Source organism: Mustela putorius, unplaced genomic scaffold (assembly GCF_011764305.1).
Source record: "Mustela putorius furo isolate JIRA1106 unplaced genomic scaffold, ASM1176430v1.1 tig00003962_pilon_pilon_pilon, whole genome shotgun sequence".
In the NCBI taxonomy this organism is placed as follows: domain Eukaryota; kingdom Metazoa; phylum Chordata; class Mammalia; order Carnivora; family Mustelidae; genus Mustela; species Mustela putorius.
This window is the reverse complement of record NW_025422106.1, coordinates 8,628,297-8,647,096: the sequence shown is the minus strand read 5'-3', so window position 1 is coordinate 8,647,096 and position 18,800 is coordinate 8,628,297. Positions and strand designations below refer to the sequence as shown.

Sequence of the window (18,800 nt, the reverse complement as noted above, 5' to 3'; positions counted from 1 at the left end):
GATAAAACTCAGGGTGATTTGGTGAATTGTCCATGTCGCATGGATGGTGATGAATGGGTCTGGGATTCCAGTCCGGGCCCACCTGCTCCCCGCTCACCCTCCTGACCACGGCAACTGCCTTCTGCCTTTGCTGAGCTCTGAACAAACAGTGGAGTGGAGTGGTGTAGAACACAAACTCTCAAATCAGGGTTTTGACCTGGGTTTAAATTCTGCTGACTTCTTTCTTGAGTCTGCTCTTCATCTGCAAAACAGGGATAATAATACCACCGATTTCATACCATAAGGATTAAATGAGATGTGGCAGGTCGAAGTAGTTTAGGACTCAGCGACTGTGAGCTTGTCCTGTTGTTTCCTGGCACTGAGCCGGGTTTGGGAGGCTGCAAAGAAGCTAGAGACAGCGGCCTTTAGACCCAAGTCCTCACTGACTCAAAGCCCGGAAAGGCAGAGGAACCTCACCACCATCTTCACTCGGGCCTTTCTTCTCTAAAGGGTCCTTTTGATTTATTAGCAAGAAGCCATCTTCTGAGTACAAAGGAAGATTTCAATAATTCTCACCCGGCTGGCTAAAGATGCTCAAAGAGACTTCTAAGCCAGTGATTTTCGAAGCGGGAACTTAATTCATATGCTTTGAAGAGGGGGGTTGATGGTCGGGCAGTTTGTCCTATTTTAAGTGTGAACAGATGAGCCATCCCACTTAGGCAGCATGTGATGGGCCCTGGGGGACAGAGTGCTTGTGAATGACGGGGCTTCCTATCGGTTCCTGCCATGTTAGAGGCCAAAGCCTCCCCAGGCGTGGGGAGGCAGTCCTCTCCCCTAAGAGATTGGAAGTTGCCAGATACAAAATCGGTCGCACAAAGAGAATCTTAGGGTCATTGCGCCTACTCCCCTGAGAGAGGAGAAAGGTGTTTGATCGTGAAAGTAGAAGGCGCCTGGGTGGCTCAGTCAGTTAAGTGTCTGCCTTCAGCTCAGGTTCTGATCCCAGGGTCCTGGGGTGGAGTCCCACATCGGGCTCCCTGCTCAGCAGGGAGTCTGCTTCTCTCTCTTCCCTTCTCCTCTGCTCGTGATCTCTCTCTCTATCTCAAATAAAATCTTAAAAAGAAAGAAAGAAAGAGTAGAGCTGAACCCTCACGTGTAACTGCCTGATCTAAATGGGAAGCTGCCACAGAGTGGATGGATACCGATCGCCCTATGCACAAAGCTATGATCCCTTAGGGTTGTCAGAACACGAAGCCCCATCCATGTCGCCCCCCCTCATTCCCACACCTCCAGCCTCCTGCTCCTTCTTCTGAACAGGAGAATTGTTTTCTGTCCTCTTTGAAGGAACAACAGATCTAAGAGAGTGAATTGGAAAAATTCCTCCCAGCCCACAGTCCCCTCCCCGGGCCCCCAGGGCAGATCTTTGTTGAGAGCCAATGGTGTGTATTATAAAATCATCCCTGCAACCCTCAGAGGGGGAAATTACACCTTCATCTCACAGATGAGGACATTCGGGTTAAAAAATGCTTTGTGCTGTGCAAGGTCATACACCTGCTAAGTGACAGATTTGACTCACCGAGCTCCTCACCACAGAGTCCCCTTCTCTCGTGCCCAAGATGCTGAGCTCCTTGGCCGGGGCTGCAGCCCATGCGGTGCTGGTGTTTGGAGCTTCCCAGAGGAGGCTGGTGGGCTGCAGGGCCGGCTGCCACCGCGCTGCGTCAGCCCTGCTAGAAGGCCATAAGTGGGGGTTTTCATTCCATCTCGAGTCACAGATTCCTTGGGGGAGTGCGGGAAGCTGTGGCTCTCCCCTATAGAAAAACAGGTTTATACGCAAAAAGTTGCATACAATTTTAGGTAGTTATGGAAATTTTGAAGCTTCTGCCTGGATCCCCCAAGAGTCACGAACTCAGATTAAGGTCAAGTCTGCGAATCCTTGCTTCCAGCTCCTTGGCCACACATGGGAGTTAGCTGGAAGCCCTTAAACAATTCATTTTCTTCCTACTGACTCAGAATTGCTGGATCTGTAGTCCTGGGGTATGTTCCCAGTCAATTTGTATACATCCAACCACGACTGGTTTTGGGGAAGCAGCTCTCTCTTGATGCCCATCCAATGGGCCAGAATTCATTTCTGTCACCTCTGGCTATATAATGTTAGACAAGTTGCTTAACCTTCTCTTTTCTCTGGGAGAAACAATAATAATATTATTATAATATTATCTGGGAACAACAATAATATCTGGGAACAACAATAATAACCCCCATCTTACAGAGTTGATATGGGATTAAATCAAATATGCCACGTAAGTGTTTATCATAGTGCCTGGCACAGAAGTACTGAATAAATAGTAATGCATCACTGATGACATGGTATTATTATTTATCATCAATGTAATTAATCTCTATAAATGGTCTCTTGGTGAAAGGATTGGGAACAGAGTCTAATTTCTAGTAGACTATCAACAAAAATACATGAAAGAAAGGAAAACATTCAAAGTTTATTAAGCATTAATAAAAGACAGTTAAAGGTTTGGGCTTAATAGCATAAACACCACCAATATCATGGTGTAACAATTAAACTGGCCTCATGTGAATTTTTACCTGTTTAACAGATGCGGTCTTTGTGGTGTTGCCAGAAGGATAATGGTTATGGTTACTCTTGGGTTTGGTAAGGTGCTCCCAAATTAAAGATTTATGATTTGACTTAAATACTTACACACACACACTCTCTCCTCTACCCATACACACACTTGGCCCACTGCAAAATGTACCAGTTGCCAAGTCCAATTCAGTCAAGATCTAGGATAAGGCTTTGCTCATTTTTGAAGTGACATTATTAATTGTAGAGAAAAGCAGGAAGAGACCACAGCCTCTCCAGGGAGCCCCAGGAGCCTTGGCAGGAAGCTGGCACACTGGGAACAGAAGAGGCTGACCACATACACAGTCTCCCATCACCTGCAGCTTGCTGACCGACCCCGGGTTAAATCCCGGCCTCTGCACTCCACTCAGGTAAGCAGGCCAAGTCAGCCTGCCTTGGGATTGCCCTGATGAACTCTGCTAAAATCTGAGTTTTCCTAAAAGGAACATTAAGGGGAAAATTAGATAAAATATCAGAAAAAAATAAGCATAACTCTGCATATTACAGAATGCCCATTATTTTATGTGCTGGGTAGGGGGGATGGAGGAAAGGGGCTCCACCTAGAATTCTTTTTGACTCTTCCAAAATCAGACCCAAGACCTTTTAAATGCACCTTTAGAATTATTGTGTGTTTTATGTGGCTCCTGGGTGGCTCAGGCCGTTAAACATCTGCCTTCGGCTCAGGTCACGATCCCAGGGTCCTGCTCAGCAGGGAGTCTGCTTCTCCCTCTGACCCTCCTCCTTCTCATGCTCTCTCTCTCTCTCACTCTCTCCCTCTTTCAAATAAATAAGACCTTTAAGAAAAAAGAATTATTGTGTGTTCCCTCACAAAACCCGTAATGACTCACTGGAGGAAACTGTGGGTTACCTTAGTACAGCACCCCCCCCCCCCCCAGATCCCATTCACAGTCTCCTGGAACCAACAGTCATTCTGCATTGAGGAATGGCTTCACATAGGCCTGTTGCACTGGAAGATGAAAGGCCCATCACAGTCTTGCCCACTGGGTGTTTTGGATGGTCTGAAGGCGGCCACTGTCTCAAAAGGAGGAAACAATCAATATACAGCCCTCCCACCCCGTCCCTATAGCCTCAAGTGGCAGGAGAAGCAGGCCAGGCCAGGTTGATTAGTTTTTGCCTTCCGCTGCAAGTCTAGTCCACAGAAAGGACAGTGTGACCTTGTCAGGAAGTCCTGGGCCGCTCCTTCCAAATTGTGTCTAAATGATGTTGGCATAATATGATTTGGATTCATTTTTAATGGCTGAGTAATTAATCTCTGAAAGATGCTTATGATGAAAAGGTGAAAAATGACAACAGGATTTTTAATAGCTGCAGTCTGCAGAACTCATTTGACCCTGGTTGATCTGAGTCGTTCCAGATCAGGCCATGGCTTCCCACGTCATTTAGCAGAACTGCCTTATTTACTAGTTAACTGCCCTAGACAGAAAGCAGGGAGTCCATGAATGAGTGTTCACGTGTGTGTGCTGACAATGACCTACATAGAAGGCCTGCGTACAAACTCCAAAGTTTCTTAAATTTTAAAATGAGGTAGGTTTTCTGAAACCTTTCCCGGCACACCAAAGGAGGAGTTTTCTTATGATCTTTGTGTTTCTTCCGCGATCCTCGTTTGATACAAACCACCTAATTCCAAGAACGCCCAGTGCTCAAATGTAGTTTTCTCAGCTACCACTTCACTGGGCAGTGAACTTAGATGGTCCACAGTGCATTGCTTCTCCACTTAAAGATACTGCTGGCCTGTGTTTTAGTAACGACTGCCTCTTAATAATCTCTTGGCTGTTGGTCTTTTTACCTCTAAAAACGCCAACTTTGTGCGTCCACCCGTGTCTCTTACCGAAAACCACTTACTCGGTTCTGCTGGAGAACTTGGCTGAAGGTCTTATTTATTTTACTAGTTGTATACCCGAACAAAGCATTTTGATTCTAAGGCTCTCCCACATCAGTTGTCAGCTGTGGCCTGGGATGAAATGAATACCTTGGAATTCATAGGAATGAATTCGTAGGAATAAATTCCTAGGAATATCTTGCTGGTCAGGTTTCCCAAGATGAGGACACTGTGACAGAAGCTCTGCTGCTAGACTGACCAGGAGACCACCAGGTCATTAAAGAATTAGATACTGTGGAGGCAGGAGACTAGAAAATCCCATTGATGAAAGGGTGTTTTAATCTAGCACAAATTGTTTCTTTGCAATAACAGCAGAATCTCTTGACATTACACAACTTTGTGAAACAAAAGAACAATCATCTTTGAAGTCAAAACACCTATCAAATTAGAAACCATACACTTAACACCGATATCAACCTTATATTGCATAAGACGCACGTGCCCACAGAGGAGAACAGAATTGTTTGGGGTGCTTGCAGTGATATTTCATTCCAGGAATTCGTAACTTTGAAGTGAACATTTTCGTGACAGATGCTTTTCCTAAAAAAACACTGTATCATCCAATAAATATTTGACTAACATCCACTTTGTGCTTTTGGGTGACGTTAACTTCTTTCTGAGACCTAATAGGAAACAAGAAAGAACCTTCCATATTTTAGAGCGAGATTCGTCACACCAAGCTTCGATACTGTCATAAAATTTTAATTTAAAGCAAAAAACATGCTGATGTATCAGTGATAGGCTTAAAATATTAAAGACTTCAAAAACCCCCAAGCTCTTCTTCTCTGTACAACATTGATGAATATATATCTTTGCTATATAATTTTAAAACATGGAATAGTTTTCCTTTTCTCTTTGCTATATATAATATATGTCTTCCAAAATACATTGTCAGTATTTATATCTGAAAAATACTGTACAAAAAAGAACTTCCTATAATTACTCTGTATAAACATTAAACAATTTTAATAATCTCTCCTTTTGGTCTATAGTAAACATTTAAATTGATTGGATTAACCACAGTTTGTGACAATACCCTCCTCTTCTGAGATACACCAGTGTCTTTTACATTCATTTTTCAGAAGTCCACTTTATAAGAGCACATACGTTCAAAAAGCAAACAGAAAATAAGAAACAAAAGCTCCAGAATCATTAATTTATGAAGCATTCAAAAACGACACCACTAGGAAAAAGGGTCTTACAAAACATCAACTTATTAACTTAATTAACTGATTTTTAAAAACAGCAAGGTATAATTCACAAAAATATATATATTACAAAAAATGGGGAAAACTGAATCTTAAGTAATTGTTTCGAGTATCAAGAGGGATATGGAAAAAGGTCACTAGAAAAGGGGGAGGGTGGGGGGGATGGGGGAGGGGAGAAAACAAAACCAGACAGATCAATGTCAAAAGCTGTTCCAAGATGCAGTTGTTTTTGGCTCCTACACTGATAAGTTAACCCCTCGTTCTGAGACCTGGCATTTCCCTCTGCTTCCCTGTCCTGGGGATGTTCTGGGCATGCTCAAATGCATTACTGTAATTTTCGTGTTGTAAAAGACAGTGAAATTCTTAGGTAGGGAACATATCCTATGCCCACTAGTAATACTCAGGCAGCATGCTCTAGCGTACAGTAGGATTATTGCTTTAGGTACAGACAGTGCAAAAACACACTCTGTGTTCTAGAATAGTATTCTTACTTATCTGGGGTTGGTAGAATTAAAAGGAAACTTAGTAGATAGCAGTAAGTAAATATGGGATCTAGTAAATCTAAACAGCACTTTAAATTTGAAGACAATTATCACCAAAACTGAAAATATGAGGAAAGCAACCTATAACTGAGAGAGACAGCTGCAGTGTAGTGCTAAGTGATTTTTGTGCACCTTATTAGCATGGTAACTTACAGATTAAACAGAAACAAGAGCTCGTAGTCTTGACAACTGAGATCTACTAGTTTACCAGGACTCTGCTTGATGAAGCCCAGCAGACAGTCCTGGAAGAGTAGGCGGGAGTCACCGGGGAGCGACGCTGGAAGGGGGAGGAGTGGAGGAGGAGGGAGGGGCAGGAGACCCCACGGGTGTGTGTGTGTCAGGGGGTGTCTCCTCAGTCCAGTAAAAACACGGCACCTTTCTTTTTCGGAACTGAAAGACGACGAGAGGGCTACCTTAACATGGCAAGTGCAAAGGCACGCGCGCGAGCCTTGGACCACACGGGAGCACAAGCACGTGCGCACGTACACCAGAACGTGAGTCAGTTGTGTTTACGCCTCCGGTAAAGTGCTGATGTCAGAAAGGTTGCTTCAGGTGTGGTGCTATCGGGCGGGCGGGAAACACATTGTCCATCTATTCGGAAGCCAGCCCACAAAACCGCCAGCCTACAGGGGCCCGTGCCGGGCCTCGTACTTGGCCAGTATGTTCTTGCATTTGCCCAGCTCCTTCCGCAAGTCAGCCACCTCCTGGCGCAGGGCCGAGTTCTCCTTCTCCAGGAAGGACGCCCGGATTGCGATCTGGTTCTCCTTCAGCCTCCGGGCGTCGCGGGAGCGCTTGGCTGCCATGTTGTTCTTCCTGCGCCGGGCCCAGTACTTGTCGTCCTGCTCATTAGTCACAGGGGGAAGGAAACAAGACGTTAGATTTCAGCCTCGGGCGGGCTCAGGGTGGTGCCCGGGCACCAGGGACCCAACCTCTCACCTCGCGACTCCTTCCGGGACCGTCTGTGCCAATCTGTCTGACTGCGAGGGCTGTGTGCCCAGCTTCCCTCCCGCAGCAAGAACGCACCTGTCACGGTGTGTCCCTCCTTCCTCTCTGCCCGAATATGTGCCCGATGAGGGGGGCCCCATAGGTTGCATGAAAGCAAGCAGCTCAACTTCACACGCTAAACTACCTTCAGATCTCTCTGTGTTCTTTGGTGAAAATGTTATTTTAAGAACCCTTTCCTTCCATGGGTGCTCCAATGCTTGTTGGTAGAAGTCCACAGGATACTGTTGCAAGGCGACTTGGCAATGTCTATCAACTATTGAAATGCACAGCCACTGACAGAGCATCTCCCCTTCTAGGATCTCGGCCTCCGCCCATCTGCATGCGTGTGCACACAGACAAGGGCAGAGAATTTTTACTGTGGCATTGTTTCTAATAGAGCAGGGGGGGGGAACTAATCAGTAGGAGATTTAATAAGTACATGACGGTGGAGTCATACAAAAGGATACTCGGCAGCTGTTAACAAATAATGATCCAGCTGAACTCAAAAGATGTTCATGATAAACCACGACGTGGGTGGAAACCAATGCAATTTGCTGATAAATATGTATGGCCTCATCCCACTTTGGTTAAAAAATCACAGTATTGTATATTCATAGAAAGAGGCCCGGAAGGATTTATACCAAGCTCTTCAAAGCGGTGCCTCTACAAGGGGAATTGGAGGAGGGATGCCAAGGAGAAAGGTCGGAGCTTTCACCTTTTCTATCTTTCCGATGTATGTCTCGGTAATTAGAAACAAATTAAAAAAACAAGAAACCAAAAACGTCCACCTACCACTGATCAGTGTGCTCATATTGGTGGCTAGCATTTAAATAATTCACTCTGATTTCCTGTTTAACTCTTCTCTAGGCCTTACTTTGCCTCGGTACTACTTAAGTGTGCATCGTGTCCCTTCCCGCTCTTCACTGCTCCATCTGCCGAAAGAAAGGAAAACTTTCTGAGGAAGACTAAGAAATGTAAATCTTTTTTTTTTTTTTAAGATTTTTATTTATTTATTTGACAGACAGAGATCACAAGTAGGCAGAGAGGCAGGCAGAGAGAGAGGAGGAAGCAGGCTCCCTGCTGAGCAGAGAGCCCCATGTGGGGCTCCATCCCAGGACCCTGGGATCATGACCTGAGCGGAAGGCAGAGGCTTTAACCCACTGAGCCACCCAGGCGCCCTGTAAATCTTCTTTTAGGCCTCACCAGTTCAACTATGGCGCCAGCCGGCGTGTTTTGCAACCCTTTCTCTTCAAGGACTTGCGACAGCAGACCCCTCCATCCTAGCTAGGCCAGTCCTTCCAGTTACGCAGCTACAGGTCACCCACAATAAGTGGGGTGAGGACAGTCCTTACCCTCCCCCAGGACTACAAGGGGCAGTTGGCTTTGGGGGAGGTCACATGGGTTGGGACCAAGGCTGCAAGGAAGGGCCAGGGTCAGTGGAGAAACCTCATGCCGGTCCATTACCCCGGGCAAATGTGTGTGCCCAGGCCCGAGACAGGAAGCGTGAGAGAGGGCGCATGCGCAGGCACCTTCCGCCCGCCACTCAGTCCCGTACCGGTATCTTAGTTATAAAGCTCTCCCAGCCTTCTACCTGTTTCATAATAATATGTAACAAAGTGAAAAAGTGATCTTCCCAGTAGCTGGCACTAGCATCCTTCTTTTAGAGAAGAAGGCTGTGCTCTGGAGAATAGCTGGGTAAATCAGCCCGGGACAGGTGTGCCGCCGCCACTGTCGTCTGTGCTTCCGAAAAGGGGCAGGGGACTGAAGGAAGGGGGGCGAGGCCGGGCCAGCTGCATGGGGTGAGTTGGGAGGAGCCGAAAGAGAGTCAAATGCCTCCAGAGAGGTAGGAGGACCTGATGGCAGCTGTTCTATTACTTTGATGTAAGGCCCAATTCCACAAGCCCCCCAACCCACAGTCTGGGTAAATTTACCACAGTCCATGTTCCTTAAGTGTGTGGTTTCCAAGATCATTCAAAAGAGGAGCTTAGAATGTATCAGAACCTGACCCAGGGGGCCAGGAGCCCAGGAGGTAAAGGAGGGCATGAGAACGAGCCCCTGGGAGATGGCAGAGGCTGGGGGCAGGACCGAGGGGAGGGAAGGGGGGTGACTGCCATGGGCCCTGGACTGAAGAGGTGTGCGACTGGGTGTCAACGATCAGGGGAATCAGCAGCGGACCTCAGGATAACGACCAACTTTTCTGTCTCTTGGAGCTCTTCTCCCTTCTAAGATGTTTTTAATTCCCAGCCTCGCCTGTCCACATAAGCAGGGGAGCTAGGAAAGGTGGAGAATGGGGACCATTTCAGGTGGAAGGGGAGCTGGGGGGCGGGGTGGAGCGGAGGACGCAGAAGGCAGGAACGAATGATGGACGGAGGACTGCAATGGGCCAGAAAAGCAGCTGGTCCCCCTTTGTTAGCATGGAATGGGTGGGGGGAGGGGGAAGCAGGCTACCGAATGGGACTGACAAATCCGGCACTACATTCCTGTCCTCTTCTCCTCTATGCCCAGAGCCATCTGTCTACCCTACTGCCACACCCAGCAAGGGCCCGCCCAGTCCTGCCCCATCATCTTCCCGAAGGTCGAAGGTCTCGTGTTCCGCACTGCCTCCCTCATGACAAGTCAACGATCCCTTTTTCTTGCCAGACTAGAAGTTCTTTGAGAGTAGGAACAATGGCAGTTCTGGCTCACCTCTCTGTATCTCCAGGGCTTGGAACACACAAGCATTTGAAAAATATTTGTCAAGCAAATGAATGAACAGTTACAAATAGGAAGACGTCAAGATGATGAGACAGATTCCTCAGGTAGGAGTCCCAGGACCCACACTGCTTACTTCTCCCAGGAGATGCGTGCTAACCCAAGTGAATGGTTCCATGGAGGGTTTAGGCAGCTGCGGGGAAGACCATTTACTGGCAGGGCCGTTTCGCTTGACTGGCGTGCTCGTGCCATGCTGGGGGCCACAAATACCTCTCCCACCCACTCCAGCTCAGTCCTCTCTGCCAGAAGAACTGCGTTCGTTACAGCTCTGCTTCTCGTTTCCACGTGAGATCACCATCTCTGGCCCTGAAGCTTCCCTCACAACTGAAGATATCCAAGGACAATTGGCAGGAGAACATTCCTGCCTGCTACCCACCTGCCATGGGAAAAGGTCAGGCCCGGCTGTGACAGGAGTACTATGCATAATTCCAGCACACAGTTTTCCCATGGTTGCGAGTGTGACCTGGATTATTCAGTAAGCCTGCTCTTTGCTTTGAACTTGTAAACCTGGAGACCCTGGCAAGTTCTGCCTGCAAGTCAGAGCTACCACTCAGGATCATCCTTCCAAACGCCTCTCTGTTCAAAAGCAGACCCATGCCATATGACTCCCCGGTTAGTTGAAGACAACGAGCTTGAGGACACACGCAGGATCAGATGGCTAAGATGAGGAAAAGCATCCAGTTCAATGGAGAGACTCAGCTGCCAGGACTTGATCGCCTGGCTCTTTCTCCCCTCTTGCTGTCTGACCACCAGTTCCCAGACTCATTTAGATTTCACGGTGTGTCTACTATGAACTTCACTCTTTGGATCCTTAGGGTGACAGCTACTGGTGATAGCCAACATGCTGCAGTGACATTTCTGGAAACCGGCAGACTCAGGGACCAGGCCTTCCACAAACCAGCGGTGTTCACCTCACTTCGCCTCTCTCCCTGCTCCATTTCCTCAACTGCAAAATGGTAATTTTGGTCTAATGAACCTCTGAGGTCCCTTTCAGCCCGACATTCGATGAGTCTGCCTCACTCAAGATAATCTCGGGTCTGTAGATAACAGCAGTGATTTCAATCTGCTGATTTCCTTTTCCCCTAGTGCTCTTTCTAGATAGCATAAACAGGTCATCTGGTCCAAACTGGTTCTAGGACCACGTCCCAAACTCCCCTGTGCCCAGCCTACAAGTGACTCTCCATCCACACCACAGTTAGTTTTGAGAAATGGGGGATCAGGAGCTAGAAAATGGCTAATTGTGCCTGATTTCAAGGCCTCAAATGCATATAATCTATCTCTATTGTCCATATGATTGGAAGGAACCATAAACACAAAAAGTTCTAAGCCATGGCTAATCCAAAATGGTTCTATTTTGGGATTAGTGGACATGGCATAGTTTTGGAAAGAATCCTCTTCCCAATTATTATTAAATATGTCCGATTAATTTTGTTTCAAGTTGTATCAGACTTTGTAAGGTAAATCTATTTTCCCTTCTAAAGAATGTGTCCTTTCAATATAGTAGCAAACACCTGGAATTAACCTTTTCTTGAGATAGTCAAGCGATCATTATTTAAGACACAGAGTAAACATTACATATAAATTTGTAAGCGAACCTACAAGCTTCCTTAAGAAAACCCCACCCAAGTCATCCAAGGGTGGAGGGGAGATCCTATCTCTGGTTGTTACTCCCTGGGGTCTATAAGGCAAAGGCAGCAATTGGTTATCAATTTCCCTAGGGAAGGTAACCCTTGAAGGACTTTGTGGTCCAGACGTCCTTTGCAAATAATTTCCTTTCTCTTTCCAACCCTGAAAGATTTTGGTTTGATTTTATGGGGCTTTCACAGGCTTCCCTGCAGATAGTACCAGGTTGGTTTTTTCATGGGTTGTAAATCTTTCCAACACTTTATTGCTTCTCCTTATTTCTGTGCTATATCAAGACATGAAAGGCATATTTCAGAAGACACCCAGGGAGAAAGCAACTTGCCTAGAGTCACATGCCAAGAAATAGGATAAGAAATCACAAGTTCTTTGTTCACTGGCTTATGTGATCTTCCTGGAGGTCATGCTTCTTATCTGCCTCTTGATCCCACCCTCCATGTGCCCGAGGCTGATGACCGGTTCCAATTTACCTTCAGATCGTCGGGGATGAAGACCTTGCGTGCTTTCTTGATCATGGGCTGTGGCTTCAGTTCCTCCTCTGAGAACTTGCGTTTGCGGGGATCGAACATTTCCTGGCCAGGGATGCTGGAGAGGGCAAGGTCTGCCGGGTCTGGCTCATAACCCACCGGGACCTGGATGGTGTCAGGATCGATGGGACTCGGTGTATTGCGGTTTGCTGGCAACAGCTGACCTGGAAGAAGGCAGGAGCTTTCATTCAGAAACACCACGGGAGCCCCATTAGACAACTACTTCATGAAACTCCAGGAAGAGAGGCAAGAGTCTTCGACTTACTAGATGACTAACATTGCTTATTTTATTCATTTTCGTCATGTTACTAAGAACACAGCAGGCTGGATATGACTTGACTCATGTCAGATCAGGCAAAACAAAGACCCACATGCACGTTTGCAAACTAAATTTTAAAAAATTACATGCATTCATTCTTTCCTATAACACATTCATGAAGCACCAACGATGTGCTTCTGATTTTTACCTTTAAGGCATTTTCCAGGTGAGTCAAGGAATCAGACCCATAAGGAGTCTGTGTGAAGGGACACGAGTACAGTGAAGGGGCAGGGGACAGAAGTAAACCCAATATGCTTCCAGTGCGTGGGGGACAGTACCTAAGACAAAGGAGGTTTGGGACACTTTCTAGAGGTGACAGGTATAGCTAAAACATGAGACAAGTAGTAATTGGCAAAAAAGGTAATCCAGGGACAGAAAGCGGCCGGAGGGCGATCTTTGTAAGGGGCCACCGCAGTGTTGGGTAGCCACAGCACTGGCTCAGAGCGCATGATGAAGTGCTGGAGTGGAGAGAGGCACAACGCAGGACGTGCGGTCAGGAGGGTGCACGGTGGGGATACTGGACCAGGCCCTGAAGGCCACCAAAGGATCCTGAGCTCTGAAAGGACAAGCAGAGCTCAAGTTTGGAAAGAGGGCTCAGGCAGCGTGAGGAATGGCCTGAAGGAGGCACAGCTGGAGACGGGAGCTCGGTGTCCAGACTGCTGGGATGACTCCCGCATGCAGCAGCGGGGACAGGGGGAAGAGGACAGGTTCAAGAAGCATTTCACAAATTAGAAAGGACACACCAGGGGAGGACCTGACTTCCACGTGTGGGTTCTGCAGGCCCAACCGCTGAAATGCACAAACGTCGTCCCCCAAATAACGGGATGTGTCCTCCTGGTGAAAGTGAACTTAGTAATAGCCCGCGATGTTGACGTGGACGGTTCTGAGTATTAATTTCTAATTGCCTCTGAATTTTACAATTGCTCCTTTAACACCCAGAGAATAAACGAGAGGCAACAGCCTGGTGGTGTTTGGCACGCCGCCCCCCCACCTCCCGCTAATGGCTGGACAACGTGTGAAACATCCTTCAGGTTTCATTAAAACCTACCCCAGGTCGAAGCACGAAGCCTCTGGCTCCTGTTCTAGCTGAACTGTAAAACCACGCTCATCTGTTTTCTGGAAAGGCCTGGTGGGGAGCCTGCAGAATGAATGTTCGGGGTGACCTTTGAGGTCCTCACTCTGCTTTGAGCTCTCTTTGTATCCTGCTTGCCAAAGAGGAAGAGCTGGGCCCCCGAGGCATTGGCAGAGGACAGAGATTTCTCATTAGCCAAGCTGCCGCGCAGCAACGGCTTCTAGAGACTGCTGGGTTCAGTATTGGACGGTGTCAAGCTAGATTTGATCTTGTGTCTCTTGACATTGCCTCAGACAATGAGCCATATCTGAGTCAAATGGGGATTTTATTTTCCCTTTAGACATTCTCTTTGAACTTAGTAACAAAGCTTCCCAAAGCTCTGTCGCTCCTGGCACCGCTGCTCCGCCACCTCCCCCACAACCCAGGCACACGCCCAGGCATATGCACCCTCTCCTACACTCTGAAAGTATCTCGTAATTAATATTTCCCAAACCTAATTGCTCTAAGTTCCTTCAGAATTCTGTAATGATGCTGTATGACAGTGTTCTCCTTTATTGCTTTATAAACGTGAAGCTTCACACACACACACACACACACACACACACACACACACCCCTCCTCTACTGGACAACAGGGCCTTTCATGTTTTATCTACTTTATGCCCACCCCCCCCTTTGCTGTGGTACCTCCTTTAGAGGTCAGCATTTACAAAGAGTTCTCCATTTAACGGGGGCCCTCTGAGACCCTGGGTTCTGACATTCATTTGTGGACATTCTAACAATAACACTGCACATTCAGGCAGAACCTTTCTTGGCATTCTTTCTCTCCAGCCCTTTCTTCCACGGAAGTAGGTCACACCTACCTGCAAAATGCAGAAAACCTAACTGGACCATAGACAAGGGCAGTGGCTTCCCCAGGGTCAGATAGCGAATGGCAACAGACCCAAGCGAACCTGAGAAACACAACCAGGTCCTCTTTCTCCCCAAAGATACCCTCGTGCCATCTTGTTCATCTTGTTTTCTAAGGAGTGGACTCTGCTGGACTCACTTTTCTCCCTTTTATCCGAAAACGTCAACGGTGCCATTGGGTCATGGAAAGGAGGATCTTTTTAGTTCTTTGTCCCACTTTTGTGGATTTTTAAAATTTTAATGGAAGAATTTTCAACCTAAGAATGCATCATCACATAAATTTTGTAAATTACCAAAATGTTCATTGCAAAGTTCCAACAAGTGCAGAAATGGGTCAAGAAGTTCTCCTCTCCTCTGTCCCCAATCCATCTTCCCTCTCTTCCCAGAGGTGACTGCCCTTAACTGCTTGGTGTGAACCTTAGTTTTAACACATAAATGATTGAACCCAAGTAGGATTATACTACCCACATATCTTAAATTACTTTTTCAATACACCATATACAATTTCCCATGTTAGTACAGATAGAACTACTTTGTTCTTTTTAAAGGGTGAATAGTACCGAGGCACCTGGGTGGCCTTTGGCTCAGGTCATGATTTGAGAGTCCTGGAATTGAGCCCCACACTGGGCTTTCCGCTCAGTGGGGAGTCTGCTTCTCCTTCTCCCTCTGTGATCTCTCTTGCTCACTCTCTCAAAAATAAATAAAAAATTTTTTTTGAAAATTTCAAACATATTTATTTGAGAGAGAGAGAGAGAGAGAGCGCACGTGTGCACCATGTGCAAGAGAGTGACCATGAGTTGGGTAAGGGGCAGAGGGACAAAGAGACTCTCTGCCAAGCCAGGAGCCACCCAGGTGCCCAATAAATAAAAACCATAAAAAAAAAAAGGGTGAGTAGTATTTACCTACTCATTCCCAACTGATGGATTTTTAGATGAGTATTTTTGTAGAAGAGAGTCCTAGAAGTGGGGCTGCTCATCCAAAAGGTATGTACATTTTATATTTATAACTGTACTGCTAAACTGTCATAGCTACTTACACTTCTTGTACCAACATTTATGAGTGCATTTCTGCACAGTATTAATTTTTAAAATGTTGGTCTGATAGACAAAAATATCACTATAATTTTAATTTGCATTTCCCTTATTACCAGTGAGACTGAACAGCTCAACTATTTTTTATTTTTTAAGATTTTATTTATTTATTTGACAGAGAGAGACACAGCAAGAGAGGGAACACAAGCAGGGGGAGTGGGAGAGGGAGAAGCAGGCTCCCCGCTGAGCAGGGAGCCTGATGTGGGGCTTGATCCCAGAACCCTGGAATCATGACCTGAGCTGAAAGTAGACACTTAACGAAGGAGTCACCCAGGTGCCCCTGAATGTCTCAACTATTTATTATTTATTTCTTTTGCTACGTACCACCTCTTCCTGTCTTTTGCTCCCTTTTAAGTGGATTTTGTTGTATATTCATTTGCAAGAACTCTTAATAGATTGGATATAATCCTTTCGTCTGATTTATCTATAGAAATTATTTTCTCCCATACTATTGTTTGTTTTCTAACTTTGTCGATTTTTCCAGTATTGAAAAGACCTTACATTGTAATGTAGTAATAGCTTGAAATCTTTTCCTTTATGGCTTCTAATTTCTTACCTTCTACCCCTAAATTATATTACATATGCAGACATATGTATACATCTCTATGTGTATATATATGTATTTATATATGTATATTACTCTACACTTTTCTCTAATACAACTATAATGGATTTGTATTTTGAGAGTTGTGAATCACCTAGGATTTAGTTTTGTGTATAAGCAAGGAATTTTACTTAATGTTTTCTAAATATCTTAATATAATGGTATCAGTAAGGCTTGATATTTGACAAGGCAAGTTCTGCACATCTTACTGTTCTTTTTAGAAAGTTTTCTTTGGTATTCTTCCTTTTTGTTCTTTTTAATAAAGTTTCCTTTTTAATTGTTTAATTATTTATTTATTTTTTAAAGATTTTATTTATTTGACAGAGATCACAAGTAGGCAGAGGCAGGCAGAGAGAGGAGGAAGCAGGCTCCCTGCTGAGCAGAGAGCCCGATGCGGGGCTTGATCCCAGGACCCTGGGATCATGACCTGAGCTGAGGGCAGAGGCTTAACCCACTGAGCCACCCAGGCATCCCTCAAAAATTTTCTTTGGTATTCTTATACTCTTCAAGGTGCATCCCAGAGTATAACAATTAAGTTATATTTAAAATTATTATTGAGATTTTTGTTGGGTTTTTCTTTTGAGATTTTTTTAAAAGATTTTAATTTATTTATTTGAGAGAGAGAGATCATAAGCAGGCAGAGAGGCAGGCAGAGAGGGGGAAGCAGGCTCCCCACCGAGCAGAGAGCCCAATGCAGGACTCGATCCCAGGACCCTGAGATCACGACCCGAGCTGAAGGCAGAGGCTCAACCCACTGAGTCACCCAGGTGCCCCTCTTTTGAAATTTTTGAATGAAGCCTGCATGAAAGCTATGAGTCAATTTGGGGACAAGTGAGGTTTTCAAAATACTGAGTATACCCATAGTATAACTGTCCATTTTTATTTTTTTGGTCTTTTACTCACATGTAGCAGTTAAGGCTTATAATTTCCTTCACTTTAACTATTTACGTTTATTGCTAGGTATATCTCTTAAACGTTTTATAGTAGTTGTTCCTAGTGTAAAATTTCCAGGATACTTCCTAATTGGTTATTGCTGGCGTCGAGGAAACTGCCGGTTTTATATTTCTTTTTTAAAAGAGTTTATTTATTTATTTGAGGGAGAGAGAGAGAGCACGCACGCACGAGAGAGAGTATAGGAGGGGAGAAGGTCAGAGGGAGAAGCGGACTCCCCACTGAGCTGGGAGCCGGATGCGGGACTCGATCCCAGGACTCCGGGATCATGACCTGAGCCGAAGGCAGTCACCTAACCAACTGAGCCACCCAAGTGTCTGAAACTACTGATTTTAAAATGCTGGGTTTATATACAGCCAGTTTACTCTCTTATTAGTCCTAATTGCTCTAACATTGCCAACTTGGTTTTCTAAGAGAAAACTAACATACTCTTGTCTGCTCCTCTAGGGACAATTGATAATTATTTGATAATTAGCCTTTCCATGTTGGTAATTCCTACTTTTACAGAACCTCACTGCATGAGCTAGGCTCTGCAAGACAAGGAGGAGTAACACAAGTAAAGACTAGAGATTGCTGCTTGTCCCAGCCTTTAATGGAAAAAGTTTTTAATACTTCTAGGAAGTGTTCAAGGATGAAGGTTTGTTTTCTAGCGACCTAACAGGTGCAGTCTGACAAACAAGAACAGTTCCAACGTATTAGTAATACTGAGAGTTGTTTGTTTTTGTTTTTTTAAAATAAAAAATGGTGCATTACATTTCTTCAAATGCCTTTTTAGAATCTGTTGAGATGATCGTGTGGTTTTCTCCTGTATTTGCTAAGTCTGAGCCCGGGGTTTCTCCAAGGCTTGCTTTGAAAGATCCACCCCATGATCTAGACTACAATTTGCAGGCACACTATTTTCTTCTTTTTAAAAATATCTTGATGAAAAAAATCACTTCCAAAAGAGCCAGGGGGGATTTCTGGAGGAAAGGGTGGAACAAAAGAACTTAAATCTGGAAGAAGATTAGAAATTACCTTCAAACCCAGAACAGGCCTCCACTTTTGTCACAGATTAACTGTGACTAAACCTCCAAATAGTGTAACCGGAGATTGGTGATTTCTTATGTGCTTTAACAAGAAGTAAGCACCTTGTGTTCAATTAGCTGATTGGCTAGAAGTCACCAGTGAATGGGGACAGCAGCAATCTGTGTCCTGGGTCCTGATCTCTTTCCAAGTCAATGGTTTGTTTAATTTATGGTATCATCAAAGTGATAATAAGTCTAGCTGTAGCAGCTAGTTCATCCTCAAGGCTAATTGAGACACCTCCAACATTTTGGTTGTGCTTCTTGTTCAGGCAGTTGAGTAAACCCAACCTTAGATCCCCAGCAGTCATGTCAGGACAGGTAACACTCCAGTGTTTATCACTGGCAAGCATTATTCTCTATAAAGGATGGCCGAGGAAAGAGAAAGTAATCTGGTTTTGGCTGGAGTGTTCTCTGTTAGCAATGATGGGTGAACTTGCTCGTAATTCGAAGACTGTTCCCTGAGCTTGGCCCATGGTCTCTCTTCCCCATAACCAGTTTGTGGTCCATTGGCTTGCCGTCACCTTCTGGACAGTGATGGCCATAAACTGATCTGAAATCGCACCGTTTACCCTCTTCACACCCACTGCTTTCAGAAGAAAACCACCATCAGGGAATCACAGCCTATTT

General features: G+C 45.5%; 1 protein-coding gene across 2 annotated transcripts in view; it reads right to left on the bottom strand.

The window, feature by feature from the left end:
• Positions 1–4,767: 4,767 nt before the first annotated feature.
• HLF (HLF transcription factor, PAR bZIP family member) overlaps positions 4,768–18,800 on the bottom strand; it is a 52,486-nt gene continuing 38,453 nt past the window's right edge. Inside the window, exons 3-4 of one of the 2 annotated variants that reach the window (XM_004747360.2) lie at positions 12,108–12,328; positions 4,768–7,103 (exon numbers count right to left, since the gene is read on the bottom strand). In XM_004747360.2, coding sequence (XP_004747417.1) covers positions 6,885–7,103; positions 12,108–12,328 — 440 coding nt within the window. In that variant the 3' untranslated portion in view covers positions 4,768–6,884. The remainder of the gene's footprint in view (positions 7,104–12,107; positions 12,329–18,800) is intronic. The other variant, XM_004747361.2, reaches the window with a different exon arrangement.